This window comes from Cnephaeus nilssonii, assembly GCF_951640355.1.
Source record: "Cnephaeus nilssonii genome assembly, chromosome: 9".
Taxonomy (NCBI): Eukaryota; Metazoa; Chordata; class Mammalia; order Chiroptera; family Vespertilionidae; genus Cnephaeus; species Cnephaeus nilssonii.
In genome coordinates, this window is record NC_137080.1 from 9,788,436 (window position 1) to 9,814,396 (window position 25,961).

The 25,961-nt window shown below is 47.4% G+C and overlaps 1 protein-coding gene across 2 annotated transcripts in view; it reads right to left on the minus strand.

The window, feature by feature from the left end:
- PPP1R14C (protein phosphatase 1 regulatory inhibitor subunit 14C) overlaps window positions 1–13,905 on the minus strand; it is a 72,070-nt gene extending 58,165 nt beyond the window's left edge. For both annotated transcript variants that reach the window (XM_079781594.1, XM_079781593.1), the window contains exon 1: window positions 12,555–13,905. In XM_079781594.1, the coding sequence (XP_079637720.1) occupies window positions 12,555–12,887 (333 nt within the window). In that variant the 5' untranslated portion in view covers window positions 12,888–13,905. The remainder of the gene's footprint in view (window positions 1–12,554) is intronic.
- Between the last annotated feature and the right edge of the window lie 12,056 nt (window positions 13,906–25,961).

Genomic DNA, 25,961 nt, shown 5'->3' on the forward strand with positions numbered 1-25,961 from the left:
GAACCATCTGGGCTTTGATGAAGAAATGGAATATTGCCCTAGCTCCATGGTCGTCAAACTGCGGCTCGTGAGCCACATGCGGCTCTTTGGCCTCTTCAGTGTGGCTCTTCCACAAAATACCACGGCCTGGGCGAGTCTATTTTGAAGAAGTGGCGTTAGAAGAAGTTTAAGTTTAAAAATGTTGGCTCTCAAAAGAAATTTCAATCGTTGTACTGGTGATATTTGGCTCTGTTGACTAATGAGTTTGCCGACCACTGCCCTAGCTGGTTTGGCTCAGTGGATAGAGCATCGGCCTGCAGACTGACAGGTCCTGGGTTCAATTCCCGTCAAGGGCCCATGCTCTGGTTTCAGGCTCAATCCCCAGTAGGGGGCATGCAAGAGGCAGCCGATCAATGATTCCCTCTCATCACTGATGTGTCTCTCTCTCCCTCTCTGAAATCAATAAAAATATATATTTTTTTTAAATGGAATATTTTAGCTGAACAAAAGGCACTTGTCTACCAGAGATAGTACGTTATTTTGTAGTTGTAATATTTGTAGGGTGTTTTCATTATAGCAAGCATAATCATGTCTTAGCATCAAATCCATGACTCATCTTCTTGTGACCTGTCAGAGCTTCCACACCCTAAGACAAACAGGAGAAAAACCAGTTAACTAATTAGAGTTGTTACATAGAGTATTAGCTCACAAGAACTAGGCAGAAAAGACATCTTTGCCAATCTGAAAACTCAACACCCTAGCTACATCACTTGAATCAAATTTGATTTAATATTAGCAGAAATGAAACAGCGACGTCAGCCACACTACTGACATATAAAATATAAAAGACATCAACCGATGACTGACCACAGTGGACAGAACAAATGCAGCCTTTAACATAAGCCGACCAAGTTGTTAAGGATTTTTCACATTTTATTTAGAAGAAACTCTATTTCTTTACTTCTACCATGCCAAAGGTAATAACAGCTGGTCCTTTCAAACATGTAGAATAAAATACCCACTCTGTATCCTCGGGCTTATTTCAGGTGAGTGTCTAACTTTTCACCTCAAGAGTGGATAGATGGAGAGCCTAAGGCTCTGATACTAAGGGCTCGTGTAAACCTGGCCATCAATGAAATAAGTAACATGCTCACGGGAATATATACTTGAGAACTAATGGATTTGAATTTTTCTAAAGAAATAGCTTAACCCTATTAATGGCTTCTCTAAGGCAGCCTGTAAATTGTTAAAGATGAAGCATATTTGAAAATGTATTACATAAATGAAGCGGAAAAGCCTTGCCCGGTGTAGAGGTCAAACATTCTAGACTTCACAGAAATGGTCAGGTGGTGAAGGGGAAACTGATGTTTCCAAGTCTGAGTCTTTCCCCTCTTCCTCCTGGCAATCTAACTTGGGCAGGTGCTAAGTCCCTCTGAGCCTCAGTTTTCTCATTTAAGACATGAGAAAACTACTCACATCAAAGAGTTTTTGTGTGGGTTGAATGGGATTATCTGGTGGTGCTTTATGGATTCGATCAACACACAAAATAAATAAATATTACAAAGAGGGATAAATTCTGCTTTTCACTTCCTACCAACACTGTCCATGAGAAATCTACATTTTTTTTTCTATCCTATCATGTTAGTTCTGAAACCAACTATAAAGGGATGTTCCAGAAATAAATTCCCCAGTGAACATTAATTTGTTTAGTGCAGATTTATTTGGCTTCTTATTTAGGCTAATTTGTAGCTTTCACGGTTTTTAAATTTTATTTCCTAAAGCTGCTGTGATTCTACTTCTCAGATGCTCATTTTATACCTCAACACAAATGTTCCTCAAGTTAAAATAAATACCACTATTGGTTAATTATGAGCTGCCAAGCTAAAGGACAAACAATAAGAACAGGAAAGGCCCTCCGACAGCCAATATTATAAATTATATGCTGCGAGTGTGTAAGTCAAATACGCCAGCTCTTCTCAAAGGTTAACCCAATTAAAGCAGAAAAGCAGATAGGTTAGCTCTGAATAACTGTACTCGCCAGATTTCAAATTTAAGTTGGGAGTTTACAGTGGGAGGAAGTGCTGGAGGGGGTTAGAAGGATTTATTTTTTTTTAATGCTTCTTGATCTGATCCTTCCTAAGTCTCATCACACCACAGATCATGCCAAGGAAAGGATGGATAAAGACATGCTCACTTTAGCTACTAAAATTAACTATGTAAATTGGGTGATCCTTTGGTGAACTAGTCTAGCTCTCATCTAGGTTTGCAAGTGGAAGACCTTTCTATTATTGCCTTATTTATTTTAAAATATATATATTTTTATTCATTTCAGAGATGAAGAGAGAGGGAGGGAGAGAGAGATAGAAGCATCAATGATTAGAGAGAATCATTGATCAGCTGCCTCGTGCACACCCCCTATTGGGGATCCAGCCCACAACCCAGGCATGTGTCCTGACCTGTAATCAAACCGTGACCTCCTGGTTCATAGATTGACACTCAACCACTGAGCCACACCGGCTGGGCTCTATCACTGCTTTAAATATAACCTTCTCTTGAATAAATCTCATCTTTTTTTAATGTGGGCCAGCTTTATTAAAGAATCTCTAGAGCAGTGATGGGCAACCTTTTGAGCTTGGTGTGTCAAACTTCACCAAAAAACTGAGCATAACTCGGGTAGTGTGTCACTTTGAGGAAAAAACTAACTCCAAGACTCTAGTAGCAAATGTTTCATCCTCGGCATGCAGCTGCGTGTCATCAGAAAAGGCTACGCGTGTCAGTGCTGACACGCATGTCATAGGTTCGCCATCACTGCAGAGTCTGGAGCTTGGAAGACCTAGACCCCCTCACGTTTTTCAGAAGGAGAAAAAAAACCTAGGAATGAAAGTCTATCAGGAGCCATTACTTGCCAAGGTCACTGAGCTATAACAGAGTCCCAGGACCAGAGCCCTGCCTGCATCTCATGCTGGGAACAACGGACGTGTTTGGATTTTACAGATCTCATCGATTCCAACAAGGCCCCACAGCCCACAAATAATGTTAGTTATTTATAAGCCTGCCCAGGTTTATTAATCCCCAAAGTTCAGCTGGTAAGAGATTACCTTCTCTTACTTGGCCCTTACTTTCCATTGAAATGAAAGATAAAGTGTTTTCAGTTGTTGACATTACAGTGACAATGAGCTCAGCCTACCCTTTCCTGAAAGCAGGCTTTGAGTAAAGGAAGCACACACGCACTACGCAAGGAATCATTCACTGGGTGCGCTAACACCAAGGACTGCCCTCACAGGGACGTCCACATTCCTCTCCTATGGGAAGGTCCCTGGACTTTCCAACTTCTAACTTTAGCTACTAAATTTTATTTCCTAAAGCTGTTTAGGAAATAAACAGCTTTAGGAAATAAACTACAGTTTCAAGGATGAAGCCTTCTTGTTCCCCTTTCCTCCTCTATGTAAATATGTGCTGAACGGACGAATGAATGAATACCTCTGCCCTCCATAGCTCCTGTCACAACCAGCCCTCTGGATTCTTTCAAAGAGGAAAAGCCCTTCTTTGGTCACTTTTCCTCGACCACAAAGTGATGCTTTAGAGAGCCTAATCCGCACTCTGGTCTCCTCTATTTTCTAAGCTTTCACGCAGTGGAACAGATTTCCAAAATGCCGGTGCTGACTAAGAGGGTCTGGGGGAGAAGTCATTGCGGGAACTTTGGGGCAGAGGCAGGAATCCTGGCTTTCACTCCTGTTCTCGGAAGACTTGAGTGAGCCTGTCGCTCGGGTCTTCTCTGCTGGTGGAGCAGCGCTCACCCCTCCCCAGCACAGCGAGCATGTCCACTCCCAAAGAAATGAACGATCACTGGGCAAATAAAGCAGTATTCCTGCACATCCCGGAAACTGAAAATGACAGAAGAGAATGGCAGGAACCTGCGATTACTTCCTCGGGAGACTTTTACTGCCCATGCATCTGTGCTGTACTCCATAACAACTTCCTTTTAGTTCACAGGTTCAAAGGACTCACGGACATAACCCATAACCATGAAAAAGGGCCGAAACTTCCAGTCACAATGAAAGAGCGGGTTTTTAACACCGGCAGAGCCAAATTATGTGAATGCAGCCTGTATTTCTGAAAGGCGAAGCACCAGAAAATTTGCCAACTGCCCTTGAGGCCCCGTTTGTCTCACTCACTGAACAGCCAGGGACGGGGGCAGCCAGGTGTGCACGAGGCAGTGGGGATGCAAAGACCACATGGTTCTGCCCCCTCGAAGCTGCTGCTGGGGGGACGGGAGTGGGGGGCCCTGGGTGGGGACAGGATTATAGAAAGAGTGCTGAGGAAGGGGTAAGAAGAAGCCAGCATAGGCCTGTAAGCCTGCCAGTGAGGAGACCTATCAGAGAGGCTGCCTGGAGGAGGCAGCACAGGGTGAGCCAGAAGAACAGGTAACAAGTAGACAGGTAAGGTGTGGGGGAGGGACGGGTGAGTCTGGCAGAGGGAGAAGCAAATGTGAAGGGGCTCCTGCCTTCCCTGGTCAGATCTCAGTTCATAACTGAAGGAGTGGGGCGGGGACGGTGCCAGAGATGAGACTAGAGAGGTGCTGAGGTGCTCACACCTTATCCTGAAGGCCACGGGGCATAGCAAGCTCCAGTCTGGATTTCAGAGACGCCCTGGCAGTGCGGAGGGGGCTCTGAAGCATCACAGAGATGGAGGTGAGGGCTCGGAGGAAGAGGCCCAGCCCGGGAGTCAGAGAAGGACAGGGGGCCATCCTGACTCGGCCACTTCGGGGATGTGGCCTCCTCAGCAGACACTGAGTTTCTTCACCTACCTTGAAGAGTTCACGAACCCTTGCAAGGATTCAGTGAGAGCTTATGAAAGACGGGGTATGCAGTAGGAACTTAATAAATGTAGCTGCAGGGATCAATGGTAGCATCGTGGCTAGGTGACTCTGAATCAGCATGATCTTACACAAGGGCAGGTAACAACTTCTCTGATCTCAGTGTCTTCCCCTAAACCATGAGCAATGAAGATGGTACCAGCCACCTCACCGAGGCATGGGAGGTTTGACTGTAGGAGACACGACGGATAAATCACCTGGCCCTCACAGAGCGGCACCAGCGGCAGAAATAGTAATAATAACAGCAAGCACAGAGGACTGGTAATAGCAGCAGTACTATAGTACTAGCCGTAATTTGAGGGAAACGAGACCGAAGTGTCTATTGCTGTAATACAGGGCAGAAATTATAAGCTGCTGGGCCAAAGCGGTGGCTGGGAGACAAAGGAATTAGTCTCCAGAGCCATAAGGAACAAGCATGAACAAGACTTCGTGGCCACTGGGTGTGGCGGGCCAGGGAGAGGCGGGAGAGGAGGACGCCAGCGCAGTCTTTGGCTGGGACGTCTGTGGATGGCAACACGGGAGAGAACTGAGGAAGAGGAGCAGGCCTGCAGAGGAAGGTGATAAACGCATTTTCAGACGAGTTGAATATGAGGTTGCTGTGGAGCATCTGAGTGGAGTTGTCCATTTCGAAACTCTCTGAATATGTCTGGTGCTCAGAAAACAGACCGGGGCTAAAAATGTAGATCGAAGAGTTGTCGGCATATGGACAGCCACTGCAGTCAGGGGAATATTCCTAACACCCAGAAAGAGCATGCCGGGGTGAAAAAAACAGAGAAGACAGAGCGGGGGCCCAGAGGCAGACCCTGGGTGACATCAGCACTGAGGAGGCGGGCACAGAAAGGCCAGGAAAGAGTTTGCGAGAGGAGCTGGGGAGCAACAGGATGGAAGGCCTTCTAGAGGAAATGGAATGAGCACCCAATGGCACAGAGGCCAAGTAAAATCAGACCCAGGCAAACCCACTGGATTGGGAAACCACAAGGTGCTCAGGGAAGCCGTAGTGAGAGCTGACATCAGACTGTGGGTGGAGAAAGATCTGGAAAAATAGATGGTAAGGGAGAGAGAAAGATAGGGTGCCAACCAGAGGAGATACAGGATTGAGAAAGGGAAGTGTTTTTTTGTGATGGGGGGGGGGGGGGGTAGTTGTTAACCCAAGTGAAAGACTTCAACTTGTGTATGTGCTGGGAGCCAGGGGGAGGTTGAAATGCAGCCAAGAGGGGAGGGTCATAAGGGGAGGAAGAGCTGGGAGGGTGCTGGACTGGCTTCAACAGGGGGCTGTAAGGACACCTCTGAAGGGAAGAGAGATGGAGCAAAGGCGCCTTGAAGACAGGTGAAGGTTTGAAATAGCCACGTGCAAGGAAAGGCGACTGAACAGAGTGAACTACAGAATGAAATCATGCGCACAGCCCATGGAGAACAGAACAATTCAGCCTTCCTCCTCCCCTCCATCCGGAAAGAGATGGCTTCTTTGAGGAGCACTACGAGCGAGGCCAGGTGAGCCACAGGCAGCCAGGTTGTTTCGAAGCTGGGAGAAAAACAGAAAACACTGGATGCGAACACACAGAGGTGAGAGCAGCAGGCAGCACTAGTGTGGCAGGGGACCCAGTAGAAGCGAAGAGAAAGAGAGTGGACAGGGGACTCAGGGAAGGTCAAATTTTCAAAAGAATGCTCGCAATCTAAGCTTAAAAATCAATTAGCTGCCACTGCCATTTTTAAATTCCTGCTTGGAGCAAATAAGTCAATGAAGGAAGGTATATTTTCCAACAATGCTGACATGAAACAGTAGTGATGCAAGAGTATGATACGGATTATTGTAACAAAATCATGGATCGGTTTCATTTCTTAGCCATGACTATGACAAAGAAACACCACCAACTAATTCAATATTAAAACACCGGTGGCTTTTCAAAGATTTTCTGAGGACTGACCCTTTTTCATTCATTCAAACAAATACTTCATGGTTGAAGAACTGTGCTCTACTAGGGCCGTAGACAAAGAAAATTAAGACAGAGCCCGCCTTCAAATTGTTGAAGTCTAATTTCTCTACATATATATACCTCGAAAACCACAGGAACTTCCAGAATGAGGAAGGCTCAAGGAAAAAGGGAAATAATATAGAGCAGCAGTCGCCAACCTTTTGGACCTCACGGACCATCAATGGTCCACCGACCACAGGTTGACGACCGCTGACCTAGAGAATGTTCAAATCCATAGACACACCATCTCTGATCCCAAAGTACCCACACTTCCTTCTCCAAATTCTACCACCAGGTAGATGTGAATACCTGTTTTCTTCCTCCTCCTGCCCTCTCCCCGCATCGTAGAGAATAACCAACAGTTAGTGGCTGGGTATGGTTCAAATTACAATGACTGGGCACCTACTAGGTTCCAGCTACCAGGTTCTGTGTCTTACACATTCAGTCCTCATGACAACCCTACAGAGAGGCCAGGATGATTCCCTTAAATACAGGGAGAAAGCGAGGCTCAGAGAGGTTAAAGAATTGCCTAATCTCTAACTACCACTAAAGGCTGGGGCCTGCCCAGCCTGTGTGGCTCAGTGGTTGAGCGTCAACTTAGGAACCAGGAGGTCTCAGTTCAATTCCCAGTTGGAGCACATGCCCGGGTTGTGGGCTCAATCCCCAGTGTGAGGTGTGCAGGAGGCAGCCGATCAATGATTCTCTCTCATCATTGATGTTTTCATCTCTCTCTCCCTCTTCCTTCCTCTCTGAAATCAATAAGAATATATTTTAAAATAATGAATGAATGAATGCTGGGGCCTGAGGTAACTTCAGGTTCATCTAGCTTCAAAGCATTTGTTCTTTCAACCACAGCCTCCACATCAAGTTCCTGTAACCATTGTAAACGGAAATGTGCTAAGTACAGTTTTCCTTTCTTCCTTTGGCAACTTAGAATTCTTTTATTCATAGACTTTCAACATGTTTAATTTATTCCTTACTATTTTACAGATTGACTTTATGGAGATTTCTTAAAGCAGTTTTGTTTAAAATGCTATTCATTCTCAAATACACAAATGGTGTTTCACCAAATAATCCACAGGCCAAACGCTAAGCAGCAGTTTGCACCGCCAGCCGCGGGCCTCACCGAGCGGCACGGCAGGCTCATGTGATGTTGTAGCAATGGGTCTACGAACACAGCAGGACCTGAACTCCAAACAAGAGGCCCGATGCAGGCACAGGAACCACCCGCTGACGGTGGAATCCCCACCCAGGCACTGTCAGTCAGCTGAGACGTTCCAACCATCACACCTGGAGAGGGGGTGAAAGACGGGGTTCCCAGAAGGGACCCACTGTCCTCCCTCCGGAAGCAGAATAGTGCAGTGGTTAAGGTGCCACCCGACTTCCTAGGCACGTCCCTGCTCGGCCAAGTCCCACCCGAGGGCCCTGGAGCAACTTCCAGACTGTGCCTCAATTTCCACATCCATGAAATGGAATATCAGAGGTTGGATTACACAAATCATACCTGTTACATAGAAAGCACTCAATAAATGTCAGCTAATTTTATGACATATGTTTAGACTTTTCCCTTTTTGAAGTAGTATTTTTTATCATTTTTTACTTTCAATTACAGTTGACATACATCATTATGTTCGTTTCAGTGGCCAGACATAAATTAACAAGGGATCACCCAATAAATCCTGTACCCATCCAGCACCATGCCTAGTTATTAGAATATTACTGACTATATTCCCTATGCTGTCCCTTACAGTATTTTTTAAACTACAGAACACGGTCCAGAAATGTGTCCTGAGATCAATCTAGAGGGTCACAGCCAGCAACTTTGGGAAATGAAATAGAACAAAACATCAGACTTAAGCATGAATGAAGTCATATCTTACATTTCCTTTGTAATTTTTTCTCTAGCGTACATAGTAACATTAGGGGGTACTTGTGGCTCTGCTCATACATCCACGTGCCTGTGTGTGTATCAGGCAGCAATCCAAAGGGTATTTCTTTCTATGAGTCACCAACAACAAAAAACTGATTTACAGCCAGAGGATGGTAGGGAGTCAGGGAGGAAGAAAAGGTGTAATATGCCAGAAACTACTTTTTAAAATGCAGCCAGCTGCAGCAAAGAGAAAGGCCTCCTACATGGACAGTCCGCATAACAACTCAGGAAAACCCTCGATGCACAGACCTGTCTAGGGTGAGGCTTCCCCGGCATTTTGAGATTAACAACAGGCTTTTATTTCCAAAGCAAATGGAATTGCACAACTGGGAGTACAGATGTTATCTAGATGTTGGGAAAGATGGGAGAAACTGATAGGACTTGTCCAGTAGGTCATCTTGCAATACTTGCCCATGTAGATGCTATGCCAGATTTCAAATGCTCTTAAAACCAGACAGGGTTTGGAAGAGATAGGAAAATGCCTTAAACCAGAAAGCCTTAAATGTGGATACAGACTTAACCTAACAGTCCCATTATAACCAATTCCTAGGTGGAAACTGGACAAGGAGATGAAATGGAAAATAAATGTAAACACAGTAACTACGCATTTTAGAATCTAAAAAAAAAAGCACTTATCTATGTATCCAGAAAGCTCTAAGACATGGTGTGAAATCATATGCCTTCAACTGGGTGAGGAGGCTGGGCCCGCTCCTGTCACACTCACTTTCCTGAAGAGTTCCTGGAACCCAGTGGACCCAGCCAAAACTGGCTTTAGGCTATGTTCCAGGTCCTCACCATCCCCTGATCAAACACCAAGCCACTTGCAGGACTCCTCCCGGATCTGTCTTCCCTATGGGGCACCGAGCCAGAGACACGGCTTAGGGGTGACAGAGGGTGTGGACAAAGACTGGACATGCACCTGGGCACTATACCCTTCGCCAGGTGGGACTGCAGCAGGGGTGGGAGGCAAAGGGAGGCGGACCCCAGGCCCAGGGAAGATTCTCCCCAACCGCATTGCAGCTCGGAGCTCTGGGAAGCCTGAGAATTCCAAATCTCAAACCTGACCTCCCAGGCCATTCTGAAGCTATTGGTGTCAAGGTAGGTAGATAAATGCTCGTTTGTTGACTTAACGTATAACTTTGAAATATTTAGAGGTGTGCTGTGAGGGCCTCCATCTGTTCTCTTGCATGAGATGCTGCCAAGTTTCAGGCAGGCCTGGGTACAACTCCCACCCCCACCCTGCCATCCACCAGCGATGTGAGCTGGGAAAGCCTCTTAACCTTTCTGTCTCCATTTCCTCGTCTGTAAGACAGAGACACTAGCAGCACCCTCTTCACAGGGCTGTGGTAAAGACTGAGTGAATGAGTGCCTACCAAGTGCCCAGAACAGCACCTGGTACCTAGGAAGCTCTCCTCACATCCCGTCTTTACATTATTCTCCATACAAAACTGACTGCAGTGCGAACTTCTAGATAAGACCACAGCCAGGAAGCGTATTTCTTCCTTCCCACTCTGTTCTAATTTTAAATCTCGTGCTTTATGCTGCTCCAAAAGATCATTATTTTCTACTCTGGGAAGGACAAGTCATCTAACTGCTGACCTGCCTGGTAAAAGTTCTTCTGAAATTAAATACGTGTTCAAGTCCCTCTCCCCACACCCCACCCCCAACTTGGCTGTTAGCTCCGGCATATTGGCTTTCTGTGTCAATTTCATGTGATAAATATTTGAAAAAATTACCAACTTTAAGTGTTAAAAAAGGGCATTTCCTAACCTTCATATTCATGAGATTCAGAGCTTTAAGCCAGGGAAGGTCCTTGAAGCTGTCAGCAAGGAAAGGCTACCAGGCCAGAGAAACGAGGCTAAAAGAGAACCCTACCAGTGGAGAACTAGATGGAAGAAGACAATGGCTAATTATTTGTCCACGTGCTTTCGATTATTAAATGAGGCGTGCCATCAACATAGTAATTACAAATGGCCAACAACCTTCTCAGTGATTTATCTTCCTTCCCTCCAAAACGACAGAACAAACAACTGGAAGAGAAGTGCTTGCCACATTTTAATGACAGGAGGGCAGAACATAGCACCTTGTATCATTTCACCACAAAACCTATCTTCCAAATCAAAGCCGTTGGAGTTCTAAAGTGAGAGAAGAAATACAAATAAAAGATTCAAGGTCATATTTACCCTGTAAAAATATATACCTACATGTTCAATACAGTGAACAATCAATCCTCTGTTTTTTTCCCAATTGTGAAGAGTTTTTAAAACATATGAATTGCCAATCTACTGAGAGTCTGGAACGCTCTCAAGTTGCGCAAGCTCCATCTATTCAGTCTCCCATGAAAGGAGCGTTGCCAAAGCATTGTTAATTTCAACAACAGTTTTTCTATGAACCCAAATCTTTCAATTTCAAAATGGAGTATAAAGGCCTCTATGAAATAAATGAAACCAATAAATGAAAATTAATTGGATTCTACAGAAGCAAGATAGAGTGTACAGTAATCCCATCCAAATCAAATATATCGTTCCTTTGGAGAGTTTTGCCAACTTCCTATTTAAGAGAAACATGAACACTTCCGACGTTGGCCAGTTTTTATGCGTGACATTAAAATGGCTTTTTAGAAGAGCTGGGCTGGAAAACCAATATATTTTACAAGCCCATGAGTCATATAGTCAAGCTTCATTATATCATAACCCTTCAGCGGTAGTCCATAATTGAGAATGCTGTTTCCTTGTGTGATGAGAATGTTAAGGAAGATGTGTATTCACAATTGGCCACAAAAGGTGTGAAAATCCCGTTTTCCCCAAACCAATGGGGAAGCCAGTGAGTCCATCTGGCTTCCATTGTCACTGAAGAGCGTTAACAGCTGTATGGACACAGACCTAGCTTCAACTTAGACGCCTTGTCCTAAATCACTAATCCTCCTCACTCCTCCACCCTTTCCAAATCCCACTCCCGCAAGAGAAGTAGAGTGCTTCGTTTTAAATCACTGTTATTAAAGACTCTGGGGAGAGAGCATACTGGCTTTGGCCCTTTTTCTAGCCTACCTTTGTCACCGCTTATTCTAAACATGCCTCCCAGCATCACATGTAAACAAGTCAGGCGGAGTGGCGCATGGCCTGCGCCCCTGAACGGCGGGAGGTCACAGCGTCCTGACCGCCGCTGAGCTACCTTCCTGGCACCCGGGCGCCGCTTTCACTCTGCACCATCCACAGGAGCAGCTGAGCTTGGCCAGGAAGCAAGAAAGCCGCTTCCACAAAGCTCAACGTGTGCAGCTTTGGGCAATGAAAGGATTAATTATGGGGACACGCTTGTGGGGGGTCGGGGGGAGGGAACGCGTTCCTCTCCGGATTTGGATGGATGTAGAATTTCAGGAGCAGGGGCCCCCTCTGAGATCCCCAGAACCTCTCTCTTTTCGGTTCCCTCTCCACAAAAATCGGGACTACCAGGATCCCAGGAGCGAGGGCTGTTCTCCAGGGGGGTTAAGCGCAGCTGGGGTGAGCCCCTGGGGACCCAGAAATGCAATATGCTTAACAAGACCTAACCCCACACCGTCCCCCACAGCCAGCAAGGGGGCCTGCAGCTCTCCGGGGCACCCGGCCGCTGAACCCAGTCAGAGGCGTCCCACTCGCGGCTCCCCGGGGCCAGAGGGCACCCTGGATGGAGAACGCGCCGCGCCCGGCCCCGGCGCTGGGTCCCGGGGAGCCAGGACGGTGCGCGCCCGGCCCTGGCGAATTCCCGGGTGGGCACATGGGGAGAGGGAGGCCCCCACCCTCCAGGCCCCGCGTCCAGGTACCTCGCAGCCGTACAGCCGTCCCAGCTGCTCCACGATCCACTCCTCCAGCACCAGCCGCTTCCGAAGCTCCTTGCGATCGTATTTCACCGTCACTTTTCCCTGCTGGTGGCGCCGCTGCTGCTGCTGCTGCTGCTGCTGTTGCTGCTGCTGCTGAACCTGCCCGGCCGCGGCCGCGGGGGCCACGGGCGCCGAGTCCTCCCGGGAGGAGCCCGCGCCGCTGCCGCTGCCGGAGCCCGGGCTGCCGCCCCGGGGGCTCTGGAAGAACACCCGCGCGCCGCCGCCGCCGCCGCCAGCCCCACCGGCAGCCTCGCTGCTGCCCGTCGCCACCGACATGTCCCCGCGCGCCGGAGCCGAGTGCGGCCGGGAGGAGGGGCGGGCGGAGCGCGCGGCGCCGCTACCACCGCGGGCCGGGCAGCGGCATGCGAGGGGCCCGCCCGCACCTGCTCCGCGCGCCGCGCACGCCTGGCCGCCGGGCTCCCGGGGAGGTCGGAGGAGCCGCGGCTACACCGCGAGGGCGGGGAGGAGGGAGGGCGGGGACCGCAGCCTTAAAGACGCCGCCGAGGACCCTCTCGGGCCAGCGCGGGGGGCGGATCTGGCGCCTGGCGGGCAGGGGGCCCGGGCGTGGGCGCTGCGCGCAGAAGCGGGGATGGGAGCGCGGAGACGCGCCGCAGCCGCTGTGTAGACACCGGGGCTGGTGCCAGGGACGGTCCTCTGCGCGGGCGCCCGTGTCCTCTTCTCCCGGAGACGAGAATCGCGCGTCCCCGTGCCGTTCCAGAGCGCACGGACCCTCCGCCTCCCGCGGCCTGGGCCCTGGGCCGGGGGTCGCCGGGAAGGGGACAGGGAAAGGAACCGCGCCGCCGGTTCCCACGAGGGTTTTCTTCTTTCTACCGTCTCCTCCGAGGGCGGGGAGGTGTCTCCTCCGCTCCCAGCCCCACCCCGCCGCTCCACACACACACATTCCTGTTCATGCCTCTTCCTCTCTCAGACGATGAGAAAAATCCAGGAGGCAATGTTTGTGCAATCGGGCGATCGCCACGCCTGAGAACTCTTCGGACCAGTTTTCGCTCCTGACTAACTGCCTGCTTGCTCACAGGCAGAGCATTGGACCATCTCCGCATCTAAAGGGCGGCGGGCGTGCTGTCCATGGGCTAAGGGGCTGGGGGCGTCCAGACAGGAGTCAGGGCCGGTTTACTGGTCCTACACGTCTCACTGGTAGAGTGTTCCCTGCACAGCCAGCTTGCTTCTTTCCCAATACCATTTCCAAACAACCTCTTTTCACCCTGGAAAGCACTGCAGGACGAACCACTTTAAAAACATCCTGCAGCCAAGTGGCGTTGGGAATGAATGAGCTTATTATTGTAAGGTTTGGGGCAAAGAGATGGGGATGGGAGTTATAAACAGAAAACTGTGTGTGTGCGTGTGTGTGTGTGTGTGTGTGTGTGTGTGTGTGTGTGTAAAATTATAGGGAGACACTAAATATATTTCTGTTGTACATAACATTACATTTCTGTTCAGGCAACTGAAAGAAGTCACAAAGATGCTCAGACGCAGTAAGGAGCTTTTATGATTTTTTTTTAAGCTGGTAAAGGTTGCTGGCAGCTACACAAAGACGTTTCTCAGAGATAAAACAGGTAAGCCTGTCGTTTTACTGTGGACACTCCCTATGGTGAAGATTCTGTGTGATCAGACCAACAGCTGTAAAGGCCCAGAGAACAAAAGAAGCTCCCAGCAACTTTCTCTGGGCTCTTCCGGCTTTCCATCAGCAGCGCCCAGGTCTGCTCCTCCCAGATTTATGATCGGCTCTGAGTCTTCCGTTTGGGGTTTTCCAGCAAGAGCCTGAGTAGGGAATTTCCCAAATTGTTTCATGCCTGAAGCTTGCCATCAGGACAGGACAGGACAGGACTGGCCTCGAACAGTGAAAGGAACGGATCTAGTGAGAACGGTGTGGAATAGGGTGGCGGGTGTGGGTCTTGGACCCCTGTCATAATAGAGGGGGTCAAGGCTAAAAGATCTCCGCCCCATGGAAGAGGCCAGCTGTCCCACCCACAGAAGGTGGCTTTCCCACTCATCCTTTCAGGGACAGGGGAGACGGAACTACTGTGATTGGGCCCTAAAGGTAGATTACCAATCTCCACATCACCTCCGCCCTCACCTGCCGGAGGCATCTAGATCATTTTAAAGCCTGAACACACAGCCAAGAGGGTGAGCACCTCAACAAAAAGGGGACTCTGTGGGGCAGGAGGAGGAGGTGGGAAGGCCCCCGAGATGAAATCTCCCCACACAGAATAAGCTTGTCTCTCTCTGGACATGTGGCAAGTATCCAAGTTCGCTGGAACCAGCTTTCACCAGCTGAACCAAGCAGGAGAAGGTCCATTGAAACAAAAGCAACCATCATTTTAGTTAATGAAGAAGAAACTACATATATTCCAGAGAAACTTCAAGGAACTTGTCACAATTCACTAAGTTCTCCCTGAGAAATTCTTGTGTTAATTTTCTCTCACTACGTAGCATACTTCCTCCTTTGTGCTTAGAACTCAGCTCTCACGTATGACTTCAAAAATGACAGGTACTAAGAGACAGTAAGAAGAAATTTGGGGTTTGGGGCATCTTATAGGAAAATAGCCAGTGAAGATTCAGTCTCCGCACAGGTACATTGATCTTCAGATGCCCAAATGAGTCACCTTGACTGGCAACTAGGAGTCGAACTAACATGAGAGTTCCTCTTCCTATAAGTCCATTTGCTCCATCCTGGACACAATTTACACCTGGAGTGAACTCTATAGTCTGCACCCCTACCATACACACACACACACACACACACACACACACACACACTTTTAATTTGAGGTTTCAAAATATTTGGGAATAGGGAATTATTCTCAGGCTAGAGACCCCCATGGATGGCTGTTTAAATTCAGGAAAAACAGCAATATTTCTCATCTACAAGACAGATATAGATATGTAGATATTTGTTCAAGGCAAGCTTTTTTATTTCTAACCTATATAGACAAGTTTTTCAAAATGCTGATTCATCAAAAGCAGTGAATCGTTTTTAGAGAATTGAATGGTCTGAGAATATTCTAGAACACAGGGGATGAGCTTTTACCTTAAGGCAATTACCCGCCGATGTGAGAGCAACCTAAGGAAAGTTCCTTTGTCGATATCCTTTCTGCATAGCTTTGTGTTTTCTTAACTGAATATTTTTACTTGCTCTCTCATTTGGGGAAAGTTTATTTTAGGAATTATACAGGCCCTTCACCTCTGGAAACCATCTTTATGCCCAAAGCTTGTTAGGCAAGGTGACTTAACCAGGGGTCCCAGGGCTTTCTCCTCTCCCCAGGGAAACAAGGATTAACTGCAAATGTTTATACTCAGATGCAAATTTCCTTGCACACTAGGTGTTGCAATAATTATGCAACACCTGATAAACTACTTTGAGACTGTGATAACCACAGCCCCAAGGCCCACAAACCTCAGCATGGAATTCTTACCTTGAGTAACAGTGTAGGTGATATGGTGCCTACACCCAAATTCTCTCAAAGATTCAATAGAGCAAAAGGAAAAATCAAAGGTGTTCCTCCTAAAAGTAGAAGAAATTTAATCTGTCCTTTGGAATTGATCAGTTACTCAGAGTACTTTGAGTTTTCAGAATATGGTCCATTATTTCAATATTCTTTATGGAGTGATAGCCGCAATGGTGGTTTTCCTGTTTCATCCTGTCTTTCTCTTCCTCCTCCTAATTCTGGACCTTTGATTGTATTATGTGCTACAATTTGGAATCCTAGTTCCAAAATCAATTTAGCCATTACTTGTATAAACAACCAGAACAACCGCCGTCATTGTCACACTTGTAAAATTTTGTCTCAGCAATTAAAAGAAATTCTTCCCACCCTGGCTGGTTTGGCTCAGTGGATAGAGTGCCCGCCTGTGGACTGAAGGGTCCCAGTTTGATTCTGGTCAAGGGCACAGGCCTGGGTTGCAGGCTCATTCCCCAGTGGGGGGCTTGCAGGAGGCAGCCCCAATCAATGATTCTCTCTCATCATTGATTTTTCTATCTCTCTCTCACTCCCTCTCCCTTCCTCTCTGAAATCAATAAAAATATATTTTTAAAAAAGGAAGGAAGGAAGGAAGGAAGGAAGGAAGGAAGGAAGGAAGGGAGGGAGGGAGGGAGGGAGGGAGGGAGGGAGGGAGGGAGGGAGGGAGGGAGGGAGGGAGGGAGGGAGGAAGGAAAAAATTCTCCCCTGACTGTTCAGAGATGAGGAAAAGGAAGGGGGGTAGAAATGTAGCTTCATGTAATTTCTCCTAAGAAAGATTAAATATTCCTGGGCCTGCCTGTAAACCCAGCTTGTGGAATATTGTCTCTTTCTGTAAACTAGGGTCAAATTTGTTTCGAGAGGACAGTTATCCCTCTCTAGCAAGTAGCCTCTTGCCTTCCCCCTGCACTGCCAAACGTTTGGGAAGAGTTGCTCATTGGCCCATGTCTCTGTCTTTCCCTCTTAACACTCGACCTTCTGCATCCAACTACCACCACTACAACCAAGGTCACCATCAAACTTCATGTTGCGCAATCCGCAGGTGCTTTCCAGCTCTTGTCTAACTTGACCTCCTGCCACCTTTGACCATCTTGAACCTCTCCCTCCTCTTCAGACTCTCTCCTCTCTTGGCTCCCATGCCAACACCCACCTCTTTGTTTCTTCCATGTTCTCCTTTCCTACATCCCTGCCTTAAAGGTAGGTGGTTCCCACTCAGATAGTGTGGCTCAGCAATTGAGCGTGGACCCAGGAACTGAGACATCGCTGGTTTGATTCCCCAGTCAGGGCACATGCCCAGGTTGCAGGCTCAATCCCCAGTAGTAGAGGGGATGGGGATGCAGGAGTCAGCTGATCAATGGTCCTGTTTCATCATTGATGTTTCTATCTCTCTATTCCCTCTCCCTTCCTCTCTATCTAAGAATCAAAAAATATATATTTTTATAATAGCTAGGTGGTTCCCTCGGTTCCTCCTTTGCTCATGCACAGGCTCTCCCCAGGTGATTTTGTCTCCTGCTGAAGCGCCCGCTTTGACCCCCTACCACCATCTACCTGCCACAAACTCCCCAAATCAAAGCGGATTTCTGGTCTGAGCTTTACGTCCACAGGTAGACTGCATTTAGTGCCAATGCACTATGTAAATACATTTCTATTGGAAGTACACTAATATACAACTTTATCAACTCAATAGAGAACAAAATAGTAGAGTGAATATATTTTTGGCCATGGACGGTCAGTACAGTAAAGGATGCTCTAGCTTAGTATCTTAAATATTTTTTACCCCAAACCACAGTAAGAAATATATTTTATGTCATGACCCAAATATATATATTCACACACATAGCTTACCCAAATTACATGTGATACTCTCTGACACATGCTATTCTATTCTGTTGTGTTTCATTATTTTTAAGGAATGCTGCTCACAATCTACTAAATTGGTTTTCAGCCCACTAAAGGGTTGCAGCCCAGAACTTGAAAACTGCTGCTGTCAGCCAGAACCGTGCCCTCAGGTGCCAGCCCTGGCTCTCCTCAGTCTTAATGGCACACTCCAGCCTGGTTATTTACTTGCCTGGCACCCTCTTTATGTCATTACTAAGTTACTAAGTGTTCATGTAAACAATGTTGACCCAAAATGGCTGGCATAGGGCACTCATGTGACCCTCCTGCAGGTGCCACAAAAAAACTAACGAAGAAGAATGTTGGACATTAAGACGCACCTCCACTGACCTCCACGCTCCCTCGGGAAATGGCCAAGTGCCTGAGGATAAGATCAGAAGGCCATTAGCGGTTGGTAGAGCCTCCAGCTTGAGGACAGGTATACAGTGATGGGTTCCAGCACAAACCTGAGATCCCAACTGCGTGGATGGAGTCTGGCCTCTGCCACTTGGGCACCGTGTGACCTTTGTAAGTTACTTAACCTCTCTGTGCCTCCATTTCTCCATCTGTAAAATGATCAGGAATGCTTGTGTCACAGGCTATCCAGAGGGAAAATGAGTTCCTGGGAATAAAGCACCTAGAACGGTGCCTGCTGCTATGTTACGTGTGAAGGAATCATGACCATAGCAGAGAGGATTGACTCACCATTGTTCCAGCAATGTCCCCAAGAGTCTGTGGCCACACCATATCCTGGCTTCAGGGATGTGAGAACAGTGAGAAAGCATCTCCATCGCGATCCTGCTCCCACTCGCCACACAACACGGTCCAGTTATTGTTCCCACTGACAAGTCCCAATAAGTGGAGGTGAACGCCAACATCCAACTGCTTACCCGGTTGACACCTGCCCCTGGATGCCTTGCAGTCACTGCAAGTTACAAATTCAAACTGAAGTCACCGCCTTCTCCGGGTGAATCTGCTCCACTGCCTATCTTCCTATTGCTGGGACTGTTAACGCCATCCCCTTCTTTGTCCAACCTAGAAACGTTATCCACTGTACCCAATTAATAAGCAAATCCCAGCGATCCCACATTTATCTGGATCTCAGGTCTGTTCCCTCCTGTCTGTCCCCACGCTCCCTCCCAGATTTCCCCTGTGCTTTCTTAGCTTGCTCCCCTGCCCGGCCTCCCACCCACTCTCTGTATTACTAAGCAAATGAGATCATATCACTTCCCTCCCCATTCTCTTCAGGTAAGGTCCAAACAACGTAGCGTTGCACAGGAGCCTTTTCTTGCTCTGGCCCTTGCTTTCTGCTCCAGCATCTGTGCAGACGTTCTCCACCCCACCCCATCACACACACAGGCCATGCTGCCCAATATGTCACTCACCTTGGAGTTCCCAAACCCTCTCTACTTCTGCCTGTGCCCACAAACTCCCAACTAAGCTCTTCTCGATTTCCTTAGCGAGGTGTCACTCTCATGTTTGCCCACCATCTGTCTCTCTATCATCTCACCCATCACATATCACCCATCACACCTTTCAGTGATCAGGTCTCTGCCCATGTGTCACCTCCTCACACGGGCCTTCTTTTTGCACCACCACCCCACCCCCTCACCCTCTCTGTCTCATCCTCATTCTTATGACGACTTGAAAATGTGTATGTATTTGTTGACTGCCTCGCTCTCCCACCAGAATGGAAACTTCATTCGGGCAGGACTATCGTTCACCTTGGTATCTCCACTTCCTGAACCAGTGTGAGACTGTTAGTCGCACGAGGCACCTCCCTGTGACAGAGGAGCCTGTTAGGTCATCTGTCCCTCCCACCACATGGTAAACTCTTGAAGATGAGGACGTGCTTAACTGGAATTTGTGTTCTTAGAACCAAGAGCAGCGCTTACCACATGGCAGGGGCCCCAAATAGGGAACAAGTGAAACTATCTCCATTTCTGGCTGTACACATCTTTTAAAATATATTTTTTTATTGAATTCAGAGAGGGAGAGAGAGATAGAAACATCAATGATGAGAGAGAATCATTGATCGGCTGCCCCCTGAGCAGCCCTTACTGGGGGATCAAGCCAGCAACCAGGGCATGTGCCCCAACTGAGAATCGAAGGTCAATGCTCAACCACTGAGCCACACCAGCCATGCCACATTTTTTTTCTTGGTTCTCCAATGCAAATATGCAAAAATGCAGGTCTGTCTCATCTCCCCTCAATAAGGCCCAGTCTGGTGTGTCTATTCCTTTAAATCATAGCAAGTCACAATTCTCCCCTCTACAGATCCCTGGGTTTTTACTGTTTCCACAGTAACAAAGGGAACAACTGTCACCCAATTGTCCCAGGGTCCTACACAATCATCTTTTCCTCCAGTGTTCAGTTCCAGCTTTTCAACACCTTGTTGGTTTGAGGCCGTTATGAGACAGTGACTGAGAAATCAGGTGTAAAATCAGATTATGACTCCGACCTTCCTCTTATCCGACTAGGCCATTGCCCAGCGGTTGCTTTGCATCTGCAAAAGTGGGAATGATTCCAAAGGCAACTAACTACCTAAGGCCATCTGTGGAGAAGGACCAGCTTTGTTTTATCCCAGGTCATTGGACCAAGGTGTGGCCCTACAGTGCACAATTCATCTGCAGCATGTATCACCTTCGACTCACCAAGGACATCTGACGACACAAGGAGTGGTCTAAAGCAGCAGTCGCCAGCCTTTCAGACCTCACAGACCACCAAGTGGTCCATGAACTACCGGTTGGACCAATGGCCTACAGCCTGTCCTCTGACATCAGTCCATACCACTGGGTCCATGACAATACCAAATGTCTCTGAAACTTGGTTAGCCTCTACCTCCCGCAACCCCCACCCCACCTGGCGAAAGGTGAAGAGATTTAGAAGTATAAATTAGTAGTTACAAATTAGTCATGGGGATATAAAGTACAGAATAGGGAATATATCAATAATACTCTAATAACTATGTATGGTGCCAGCTGGGTACTAGACTTATTGGGGCAATCACTCCATTAGTTACATAAACGTCTAATCATTATGTCGTACACCTGAAAGTAATATAATATGTCAACTGCAACCGAAAAAAAATGTAAATGTAAAACTTTCCAAGCATCTACTCTCGAGTTCTGCACTTACATCACCACGGACCAGAAGCGAGCAGCTCACAGCTGCACCAAGTCGGGAACACAGTCGGGAAAGCTTTGTTAAAAGTAAGGCTGAGCCCTAGCCGGTTTGGCTCAGTGGATAGAGCGTTGGCCTGCGGACTGAAGGGTCCCAGGTTCGATTCCGGTCAAGGGCATGTACCTTGGTTGTGGGCACATCCCCAGCAGGGGGTGTGCAGGAGGCAGCTGATTAATGTTTCTCTCTCATTGATGTTTCTAACTCTCTCTCCCTCTCCCTTCCTCTCTGTAAAAAAATTAATAAAATATAAAATAAATTTTAAAAAGTAGGGCTGAATCCAGTGACCCAGAAAGATGGCCACCTCTGCCAAGGCCACGTGGCCATCGCTCTGTCTGCACACCGTGTGCTAGAGAGGGTGGAATGAGAATCCTCCCTTTGTCTGTTTCTATATGTGTCTCTCAGGATGCTGGGATAGTTGCACTGTGTTGTGTGTTGCGTTGTGTAGCATTGTGTGTTACATTGTGTTGCAATGGGCTCCATCCCAGTGGACAAGGCGTTGGGTAACAAAGAAGGGTCTAACATTCCAGTGTCAATTATCTGGAAATTTAGAAGGTCCTTCTAGAAGCCAAACTCCTTAGGCACCACTGAGGAAGGTAAAAGAAGCAATTTTTCTCCAGCCTCATGATTAGATTCTGAGATGTCCTCCACAGGGAAGTGGACCCACAGCCATGGCCAGCAGGTTCTGAGCTAGTCTTGTCTGGAGCAGATGACTCAGGTTTATAACAGTTTGGGTCTAATACTACCAAAAGCTACCCATCACTGACACCCGTTATGTGTCAGGCGCTTTAACATAAACGTTACCACATTAAATTTCCCCACAACCCTGCATGCAAGGTAGATCATGTTGGAAAGATAAAGAAACCAAGCTCCGAGAAGCTAAGTGAGCCCTACTTCCCCCCTGAGTTTAAAGTGCAATGGTGGTGGTGGTGCTCTTATATCCATCAGGGCAAAGCAGATGTACAGTCCTTAGTTCATCCTCGCTTGAGGCCTGTGTCAGTGGCCAGAGCTGTTTCATGCCTGAGGCACATAAAATTAAAATTAAAAGTGCAATGGATTTGGGATCTTATTTCTTAGCTGCTGGCCTAGTCCTTAGTAAAATCTTACTCGAATGTCCCAGCCTTCTCTCAGTCCTGTGCAGGGTCTTTAGGGCAGGGCTATGTGTTTAGGGCAGGTGATGGGGTTATAGACCTGAAGCATCCCCTTTCCTTCCTTCTATCTTGGCTTGGTGGAGCCTGGGGTCATTGTGAGAGAGCCTGGGGTCATGGTGGGGGAACCTGAGGCCATTGTGGGGGAACCTGGGGTCATTGTGAGGGAGCCTCAGGGACAGTTGGCATCCACTCCTCACAGACTGCTAGTCTAGTTGCAAATTGGGAGTGGTCCAGTTTTGTTTTGTTGATAAAGGCAGTCTTTCCTTTCCCTTTCTCTGCTTTGAGAACTGAGAGCCTCTGGAGTCCATCATCAGTTACAAATCGGATGCAAATCCCATGCTGGGCCACCCCACACCAACTCAGTCCAAGTCCCTGGAGGCCAAGCCTGGGCATTGAAGCTGCTTAAAATGCCTGGGTGATCCCTCTGTGCGGCCTGGGTTGAGGACCACTGCCCCCACCTCTCAGGGACTGTCTCACATGCAATACCTGGACCCCCCACACCCTGCCCTCTCCTCGGCCATCTCCCATTCTTTCCCACTCTTAACTGCTCTCTCCTCTGCGGCTTTGCTCCACACAAAAACGCGGAATCATCATCATCAGCTCCTCTGTAAGTGCGTAATCAAACAGGTCGATTTCTATAGAAATGCCCGAGTCAGCCACAGTGGGAATTTCATTGTACAATTTGAAACTGGTGAAGCAATTTGAAATATAAAAAGAGTGTGCCTTTAGGAACAAAAACACCTCATTTATAGAATAATAGAGGAATCAGATGGAATTATATAGTTGTGTACATCTATCACACCACCAAGAAAGCTAATGACCTAAGTAGAAAAAACAAGCATACAAACAAAACACCTTAAGTAGAGAATGGCATTTTTTCCCCCAGCTTTCATAGTTAAAATAACAGAAAGATCTATTGCCCTGTGTTGCATACATAATGTTTGAAATATAGACCAAATTATAACCCTGTATGTCATGGTAGAGCAATAATGCTACAGCCCAGTAAAGGACCCAAGCAGTCAGTGTAGATAATGCCCTCAGTGTAGACAGCAGAGCCACACGCTATAGAATAAGTAATAACTAACGTTAACCTCCTCGGCCCCAACTGCCCAACCCACACAGAGAGGAAATTATTAAAAATCCCACAGATGCCCTCAGGCTGTCTGACCCCCTAGAAAGAGTTTCTATACAGAACAGCCCAGGAATGCGGAGTGCATAATGAAGGAAGATAAGCCTCGAGGTCCTTCCCGAACTGTCACTGTCTGTATCTCAGAACTGCGATTGTCATCGGAGCCATCCTTTCAGGAAATAAAAGTGCTAGTGAATGCATGCTTCTGGAGAACCAAGAAACGTGCAGTGTTCCTGGGAAACAGGAAGGATCTAATTTACCTATTGTGCTGCGAAATCAGCCAGGCGGGGAAGGAGCAAGCCAGACTCCACACGCACGCAGTGGGTGAGCTGGGCCATCTGTGGTTGCTAATCCTGGAATGCAGTTCTGGTTGGGTTCCAGGCTGGAGCCAAGCTGTGAGCGGGTGATTTGTGTCTCTCTTCCTAATTCCCAGGCCCTGTCCTCCCTCGGGTGCAGATTCCAAGCGCTCTGTCCCTCATCACAACCCTTCGCTGGCAGAGCTTCGCACAAGCCTTTCCCCTCCCACTTGTCCCCTACCCCTCTCTCTCCCCAAGGCCAGCCCTCCCTCTCATCCTCCAGGACCAAGGAAGCAGCCATTGACTGGGGTACACCAGCTGTGTGATGATAGTCGGCAAAGATCCTGTACTGGGTTGAGTAGTGTCTTCACCCCCCAAAATTTATGTCCTTCCCGGACACTCAGAATGTGACTTTATTAGGAAATTAGTGAGGATATGGTCATACTAAGGTAGGGTGGGCCTTTAGTCCAGGAAGACTGGTGTCCTTATAGGAGGAAAAGAGACAATGCTTGTCATCACGGAGGCAGAGGTTGGAGTGATGTGTCTACAAGCCAAGGAATGCCAGGCCACGCGAAGCATCTACAAGCCAGAAACACTAGCAGCTAGAAGAGGGGAGGAAGGGTCCTCTCTCCAGAACTGGGAGAGAATAAATGTCTGCTGTTCTAGCCTCCCAGTTTGTAGCACTTTGTTACTCCAGCACTAAGAACGGATGCAGAGCCTTTAAAGGCGAGTGTGCTCCTTGCTGCTAACCACAGTCTCCTGCAGATTTGGGTGGAAAATATGTTTTCTCTCAAATGACGGCTCGTGTGGCTTCACAGGGGCCACTACGCTCTCTGCCTGGTGGAGGGCTGCGAGGCAGCGTCCAGGCTCTGCAAGGAAGAATGCCATCGAGCACTAGTATTGTCAGCCATCAACCCAAAGAGAGAGTGGCAGCTCATGCCACCTCCTGCCAGTCCAGCTGGGGGCACTTCCCAGGGCTCAGAGCTCGGCACCCAGGTTCCAGTCAGCGGTTCCCACTCTCACCCACTGTCCTACCTGTTGAGATATTTTGTTTTTCACCTTACAGGGGGAAAATGGAAATAAATACAAAATACCACACTTAGAATTAGAAGTAATCTCTTACAAATGTCTTTTTTGAAATGTTTTTAAAAGGCTGGAATTATTAATTTTTGTTCAAATGCACTGGGTGTCAGTTGATGTTTTTAATTAACAGAAACTGGACCCAGTACCTCGTTAGTAGGCCAAAATGTTAGAAAAGAATCCTGCAAGAAAAGACCAGCTTATAAAAGTTTAAACATTGTAAGATATAAAATAAAAGTGGTTTTAGGAAATTTGTGAGGCTGGAAAAAATTAATTTTAACCAACAGGGTTTAGATTATAAAATTTCAGAAAAAAAACAAATGATTTGGCTTACTCTGTTACCTTGTGCTTAGCATGGTATTTGGCAAGCAGAAGATTTAATGAATAAATACATGACTAAATATGTTAATTTTTTAAATATAAAAGATATTTAAATACCAAATGCTATTTGGACATAAAATGTCATGTTGGTAATCTGTAACTCTTCTATACTCTTCTACTTGGCTTATTGTGAAAGAAACATTAAGAATTACTCAACTGTTCTGAAAGTCAATATTCAGGAGAATATTAATACTACTACTATAACAACAGCAATACTTATATACCTCTACAAAATGCCAGTGACTGTCACACTTGCTTCTTGTACATTTGCTAACTATTTAATCCTCACTCATCATTTTGCAGATGAGGCAACAGAAACACAGAGAGGTTAAGTAACTTGCCCAAATCACACAGCTGGTAAGGGCAGAGCCAGCCAATGCAGCCCCTTCCCCCTCTCATCATAAACATCTCCATCAGATGTTTATGAAGTGCCCACTGCATGCCATCACTCTGAGTCTCTGAGGGGCAAGCTCTTCCTGGGCACCGCCCGCTCACATTCCTCCAAACCCCAGAGTCTGACACCCCACAGCCTCCTTCAGAAAGCTCATGTCCAGACTCAGCGGGCTCTCACTCCATTCTCTCCCCGGCCACCTCCATCAGGCAGGTCCAAGGAGTCCTTTCTCATGTAACACCCCAAGAGCAAGGTACACATCACTTTGTAACTGGAAGGACCTAGAGTTGTGGCTTGTCTTCCTGAGGAGGAAAGTTAGTGTTTGCAAATAAACTCACTTTGCTTACTTAAAAGCTGAACTCTTTGTTTGCTTAAATAGCTGTCTCCCCAG